The sequence below is a fragment of the Hippoglossus hippoglossus genome, chromosome 6 (assembly GCF_009819705.1).
Source record: "Hippoglossus hippoglossus isolate fHipHip1 chromosome 6, fHipHip1.pri, whole genome shotgun sequence".
Classification (NCBI taxonomy): Eukaryota; Metazoa; Chordata; class Actinopteri; order Pleuronectiformes; family Pleuronectidae; genus Hippoglossus; species Hippoglossus hippoglossus.
Window position 1 is genome coordinate 27,009,369 of NC_047156.1, and position 7,522 is coordinate 27,016,890.

Below are 7,522 nucleotides of genomic sequence, written 5' to 3' on the forward strand. Positions count from 1 at the left end.
ATTTTGACTTCAAATCTAAGACCAAACAACTTTTTTTACTTCAATTATTCCACTTTCACCTGATACAGCTTTCACTGCATTCCATGTATAGTTTTTTGTTGTATTTTATGCAAACTACTGACAAATACCAAATATAACAATTTTTTTTACACACATCCACCCCTGAAGTGGCACAAATACGCTTGCATGGATTTAACACAGTGTTTATAAGAAATTGTTTGTAAATAATTTGATTTCAATAGTTTATGAAATAGTACGACTTTTTAAAGATTTGTTGAATCTACTTTATATTGGCCCATTTAAAAATACTGTATAAATGAGAGAGTACCGCATGTAACGTGCAGAGAGTCTGTTGACTTAAAAAAAAAACATTTCTAATGAATAGTTAGTATATTTTGATAAATTTGTGTGTTACTAGAGTATTTATGCCACTTCACTGGCAACGACAGAAGACGTCACATTATTTCCTATTATAAGAGTGGAGATACTGTATCTGTTGCTCATGGGCTTACGGACATACTGTGCCTTAAGTCAAAGTCTAAAAATGCTAGAATTGTACAATATCATAATTTTAAGCCACAATAACAAATTGTTTTCGAGATTACGCTTTGCTCTGCAAGGTCTGTTGGGGTAAGATATTGGGTAATTCTGGTAATTGCAAACTGGAACCAGCTATAACTGGTTCCATATATTCATGACTGGTAAACTGATCTTCAAGTGTAAATTGGTGGAGTGAGTTCCCTTTTAAATACCAGTGTAGTTTGATCTGTAGATATTTTCCCTCTTATCTGCAGCCAGACGTTATAAGTAGACTTCAGAAGGAGAAATACTGCAACAGGCTCAGCTCATGACACTTGGGACAGATCATAATTCATGCACTATTTATTTCTGTGCAGTTTAAGAACGCATCATGACGTAGAGTTTTCATGAACCATTTTCAGACATGACCGAATCCAATCAATTGAGTAAGAAAGAGTTTTACAGATGATAGGTTTGTGTGAACAGGTACTCGTGGGTACAGATACCGAGTCAGTGTGAGAGACTCAGCCCTGCAGCTGTGGGCTGAAGCAGGACTGCAAACACTGTGACCTGTGACACACAGTGACAACCCCACTTACTTACCTCTCTGTTTACAATGTTGAACTTTGAACACTTTTCCGCTAATCTCCTTCTCTTTACTTAACTTACATCGTGTTAGGTGTTTCTCATTTATTTAATTTCCAATATGTCATTAATAAATGTAATAATTTCGACATGTTATTTCCTACTTTATGACAGTAACTTGTATTATTGTGATATTGCTTTGCGAACAGAATAAAGAAACATGTCAATAGAGTAGATGCCGTTAGAGCTAGATGTTATGTGGAGTGTTTCTGGAGAGGGTAAATGGATAAAGATATAAACTCACATCATCTTTCTCCAGCTCCAGCCCCATATCTCTCAGTTTCCCCTCAAACTCCTCCCTCCTGAAGGCCTTGTGATCCTCGTGGCCATTAAATGTCTCTCCAGGACAGCCAAGCTCCACGTCGGCTCCTGCTGATGTCGAGTCTTTCGGCCTTGGCACTTGGGGACGTCGAAGACGTTCGTCTCGGCCGTGGGGGACACGTCGTAGGCTGCGGGCAACAGCATTTTCAGTCAGCAGGTGTGCTGAGTGTCGACAGGAGCGGCCCCCACCTGGCTTCTTCACATGGTAGGTGAGGACGTAGTCAACACGCCGCTGACCGTCCTGGAAGTAGAGGCCGTGCTGACAATGGGTGTTCTCCTCTGGGGTTAGAGCCTTCAGCAGCTGGCAGAATGCACAGGAGTATAAACAGGGAGGGGTGAGGATTTCAAATGCAGTCTTATGAACACTGATTTATGAATGCAAGATTTCTTTTGTTTTTGTCTGTTGATATGAACAAATCCAGAAGACAAAGCAAAACATTTCAAATGACTTTGCAAAACAGGTCAATTTATTAGTTTCCCTTTAAAGTTTCAGACTCTGTGGAGCTCATTTTTTCCAGTGTTTCCACATTCTGATCAATACACAGGTCATGGTGTTAAACTATTTCACTGATCAGCAGATGGTGGTGACATATCAACATGTACTGCAATAAATCAGCAAAGGCAGGGAACAAGACGGTACACCAACACAGTAGATGGCAGTAATGCACCTTGACATTGGTTGCCTCCCGCCAATAAACCTAACAAAGACAGAAAGAAAACTCCACAAGGCACAGCACCACTGCTCCCATCAGGAGTCTTATTAATGTTCAATTAAACAAGTATAATCAATGCTTATATAAGATTAATTTATTTAAAATGTAGACATTCCAGCTGGGCTCTCTATGTCTCAGCTCATTGTTTCTTTCTACAATGACTACTCAACCATTATTACATTATTATGTTTATAAATATTATGATTATTATTATCATCATCATCGATATTATTATTATTATCATTATTATTTATGTTGTTGCCACGATAGACATCAGCACCCATGATGATCTGTGTAATGGTAAAAGAAAATTATGAACTATGAATTTTTAATTTTGTTTTGGTTGCCACCTGCTGCCATAGGTTATCTGAGACTGTAGAAAAGGGCGTGTTCAACTCGTTTGGCAAACTGCCTGTTAAGAGACGCTGCACCGCCCCCACTGATTATAAGGCACTGTTTGCCTGTTTATTGACATTTTATTAATATTGAACAAATTGTGTGTTCAAATCACACCACATTCGACACTACCCTTCCTTGGACCCTTAATAAAACAGATGCCAAGTTGCTTGCATACATATAAATATTTTTTATCCAAATTTTTAATTAAAATCTCTTGAGTTAATTACTACAAGGAACTTCTTATGTTCATTGATTTTGGCGCCTCTGTGGATAAAAGTGGTAGTGTTTCCACAGTCTCCTGTGGTAACAACTTTGGTCTAGTCAGCATGCGCATTTCTTTAGGATGGAGTGGAAAAAAGTCACTCAGCTGTTTGCAGGATAGCTATGAGATAATGTATCTTTATGTTGCTGTATGATTGATAACTGTAATATGACAACCGTTTATACACTTTGGTTACATGTAAATTCATTGTAAAAGCGAAAGTAACCAACATTCCCTCGTAATATTTTGTCTTCATTATGCCAACAGCAGATATAAATCGCTGGCAAGGCCAACAGAAAATGTTAAGTTATAAGCCAACTGCTGCTGACTGGAAAGTATACATAAATAATTATATAAATACATACATAAAAGGATAAATAAATAAATAAATGTATAAATAAATACATAATTATATAATTAAATGCCTGAATAAATGACTAAATGTGTATTTATACATTTATTTATACATGTATTTACATATTTCGAGTTTTATCAATTTATTTATACTTCCATTTATACTTTGCGTAACCTGCCGGACAGAACAAAATAAAACTGTCAACTTCAGTCATCAATAGTCAGGGGGCGGGTTAAAGCTTCTGATGCACGATATTAGGAAAACATGCGATATGAGATAACATTGTTTAATATCGCGATGACAATATGATTTGGGATAAATAAACATAAATGGTCCCTGGCTCCGGACGCAGAGACCACGACAGCTCCTTGGCCGGGAGAAGGCGCACAGCCCGGCCGCAGCGCCACGTGTGTGTGTGTGTGTGAGAAAGTAAGAGAGAGAGAGAGAGAGAGAGAGAGAGAGAGAGGAAAAGAGGGAGCTAGCAAGCGACGGGTGAATGCGCTGCTCTGAATAAAGATTTAATTCATTAATAAAAGTATCGATCTTTATGTGATGATCAGTATTGATATTGTGACGACAAACAAATCAACTTTTAAACTGTAGCGAGTCAGATACGTCAGCTGAGAGAGTGAGAGAGAGAGAGAGAGAGAGAGAGAGAGAGAGAGAGAGAGAGAGAGAGAGAGAGAAAGAGAGAAAGAGAGAGAGCGCGAGCGCAAGCATGTGTTCGCGCTGTTACTTCCCTCAGGTTCTGGGATCATAGTTCAGGTTCTGGGATCATAAATAAGCTTCATAATTCTATATATAATCAACAGCTCATATTGATGAAGCCGACCCGGGACAAACGTGATCACTAGAAGTTTCCACAGCAGAATTTAGTTGGAGGAGGCAGAGCGAGAGTGACTCGGCTACGTCAAATATGTTTTTTAATGACTGAAGTTGACAGTTTTATTGTTCTGTCCAGCAGGTTACGCAAAGGATAAATAAAAGGATAAATAAAAAAATAAATATATAAAATTCGAAATATATAAATAAATGTATAAATAAAAAAATAAAAAAGTATATGTATAAATGAATACATAAATAAATGTATAAATACACATTTAGTCAATTATTTAGGCATTTAATTATATAATTATGTATTTATTTATACATGTATTTATCCTTTTATTTATGTATTTATATAATAATTTATGTATTTATACATATAGTTTTGGCCCATAAAACCCTCCATAGAAAGCAATAAAGCATACTAAAGAGCAGTTTCTTTCCTCAGGCTTTGAAACTTTTCAATTCATCTTGCAGTAAATCAATTTGTGTAATCTCATTGGTGGTAATTGTGTTGTAGGTCACAAAGAGGCAGCGGGGGGTGTTTGTTGGGTGCCATAGCATTGGTGGCAGCTGCTATGGCTACTATGGCACTTTTGAGTACATTTTATAAAAGAAAGAAATAGTGTATGAATTATGATCTGTCACGAGTGTCATGAGCTGAGCCTATTGCAGTATTTCTCCTTCTGAAGTCTACTTATAGCATCTGGCTGCAGATAAGAGGGAAAGTATCTACAGATCAAACTACACTGGTATTTTAAAGGGAACTCACTCCACCAATTTACACTTGAAGATCAGTTTACTAGTCATGAATAGACTGGGTTTGTTATAGTTGGTTCCAGTTTGCAATTGGAGAAATACCTGAATTACCCAATATCTTACCCCAACAGACCTTGCAGAGCAAAGAGTAATCTAGAAAACATTTGGTTATTGTGGCTTAAAATGATGATATTGTATAATTCTAGCATTTTTAGACTTTGACTTAAAGGTTCAGTGTGTATAATTTAGTGACATCTAGTGGTGAATTTGCATGTTGAATACCCCTCACCTCAACCTACCCTTCCAAACATGAAAGAGAACCTGTGTCAGCCCTCAGTTGTCTTAAAAACATTGAGGTGTTTAGTTTGTCCAGTTTGGACACTGTAAAAAACATGGCCGCCTCCCTAGAGATAACCCGCTGCCGATGTAAATATATAAACGTTTTTTAAAGTTAAAGGGACCATTCTCGGGTAAAGACAACAACAATTCGAACAATTTAGATGATTACACACATGAAAACATCACTAGGATGATTTATATTCAATTTCTTCCAATAGATCCCTTTCACCTAAATATTATACACTGGACCTTTAAGAGTTGAGCATCAGCTTCTGCTGTTTTGATTATGACCATTCTTTTGTTTAAATCTTCTGTTTTAATCTGATCCTTTGTAGTAACCCAACTTTACGTAATAACAATAATTAATTACTACCACACCCCTAAACATGGGTGCCACATGGCCATGTTTCTGAGAGTAGCTCTGATGCCTTCAGTCCCTTGGTAATTTCCACCAAAACCTTTTGAGATCTGTGGTATATAGAACTGATTATTACACACATGTAATTTCTTATCAAAATGTTAAGGACTCTAAGCTCACAGTATAAAGTTTGTGGAGCACATTTGGACATGTGAAAATCAATTTTTTTAGTTTATTGGCAGAAAAAGTTTGGTGCGCTAGATACATGGTTCAAAAGAGTCCTCCCTAGTCTCTAAATAAATCATGGGTGTGCTTAGACATAACATGCAATAAACCAAACATAGTGTTATCTAACATGCTCTTTAAAATACAAGTATAACAGCACCTTTGCTGATTGCTATTTTAATGGCAGATTTGTCAGGTATTAAGCGACAGTACTCGTGCACAAGCAGATCATTGTGTTTATGTAGATGCATATTACTTGTTGCTAATATGACCACTGACTTGAGACAATGATTTTTAACCATTGCTCCTACTGCTTCAAGATAGCAATGTTTCAACATTGCACCTGACCACAACTCATTTTAAGGCCGCTGCAACATCTTTGCTTACAGAAGGTTCATTAAGAAGGCCCCATGTTCATTCCCTTCTGGCAGTTTTAATCCAGCTCTTCTCTGGGCTCTTTGCTGCCCAGACCACCAGTGAAGGGACATACAGTACAGTGGAGGTCTGGACAACAAAGAGCAGTAAAGTGCGATCAGCAGAATGAACTTTGTTTTGATCTTCCTATTGGACTGAATTAGCAGTGATGGTGCAGGGGGGAATGTCATCAATGTGGTCGTATGACTTCACTTTTACAACTCTGTTTTGCTGGTGGAATCACAAATGGACGATGAGCACAGACAATAATGAAAGTCTTCTATCACTTTTAATAAGAACAAAGGTTAGGTGCTGTATTGAGGATTGTTTATCTTGGTGGCTATTGTTATGTTTTATGTTCATCCATTTATATTTTTTTCCCAGACTTTTAGATCTTCTGTAAAATCCCTGTGATTTTTGGATTAGTGGCCAAACATCGGACTGACACAACAATAATTAAACTGGTTGTTGTGGCCCTTAGCTTAATCTGATATACATATTTTGAAACTTGTTACAATTAAGGTATCCAAAATCACAGCATACTTCATGTGACAAGTGTCTCAGGATTGTCCATACTGTGCACAGCAGAATTAATTCAGTTACTCTGTCTGTCTTGCCTTATCTCTGCCTGTCAGCCTCCGCATGCTCTGTCTCTCTCTCTCATGGAGAGGCTCACCTTAAACTTGCCATGGAAGATAACATCTCGTAGAAAATGTGGAGCCTGTTGCTCAGACTTGGAGGTCGGAGACAGGTTGACTTCCACTTCTGCGTCCTCGGTCATTGTCCAATCCCTGCAGGTCGAAAACGGAGATAAACCGATGTGGTGAGGAATTGTTTGCAAGCCTAATAGTCCACTTTGTGCTCTTCCTCTCTCTACGTCTGTGTCTCCTGTTTGAAATGTCTCGTTATATGACAGTGTTTGGTGTTGAGGAACCCCTCCCCTCCCCTGCTTCTCCTCTGATTTTCTTCTGAGTTGCCACTCGTCTGGGGCTTTGCTCGCCTCCCTTTACAGCTCTGTGAGGAGTTCTGTTGCTGTCTCAGTGTGGAGTGGCTGAAGTGAGCCTGCAGCCCCTGTTACTTGAGAAGCGGTCTGTGAGCCAAGATCTAAACTTAGACAACGATAAAACTCTGATGAAACTCCCTCACTCTCTGTCTCTGCTCAACTGCAATCATGACAAGATCAACCATCCCAATACACAGCCAACATCTCTCTCTCTCTCTGTTTGGCACTTTGCCAGTTGCTACTAATCCATGCAAGGTCAAATGTCATGCATTACATGGCTCACAACCTAAAAACATGTCCAAACAACATTCATAAGTCAACAGGAGCTTTTATATGTGTATTTGTGTGTGTGTGTGTGTGTGTGTGTGTGTGTGTGTGTGTGTGT

The 7,522-nt window shown here is 38.3% G+C and overlaps 1 protein-coding gene across 3 annotated transcripts in view; it reads right to left on the reverse strand.

The window, feature by feature from the left end:
• LOC117763434 (anoctamin-1-like) overlaps positions 1-7,240 on the reverse strand; it is a 46,056-nt gene extending 38,816 nt beyond the window's left edge. The window contains exons 1-3 of one of the 3 annotated variants that reach the window (XM_034588549.1): positions 7,069-7,240; positions 6,811-6,925; positions 1,409-1,786 (exon numbers count right to left, since the gene is read on the reverse strand). In XM_034588549.1, the coding sequence (XP_034444440.1) occupies positions 1,409-1,786; positions 6,811-6,915 (483 nt within the window). In that variant the 5' untranslated portion in view covers positions 6,916-6,925; positions 7,069-7,240. Of the gene's footprint in view, positions 1-1,408; positions 1,787-6,810 lie in introns of all 3 variants that reach the window. The other 2 variants (XM_034588548.1, XM_034588550.1) reach the window with 2 other exon arrangements.
• Between the last annotated feature and the right edge of the window lie 282 nt (positions 7,241-7,522).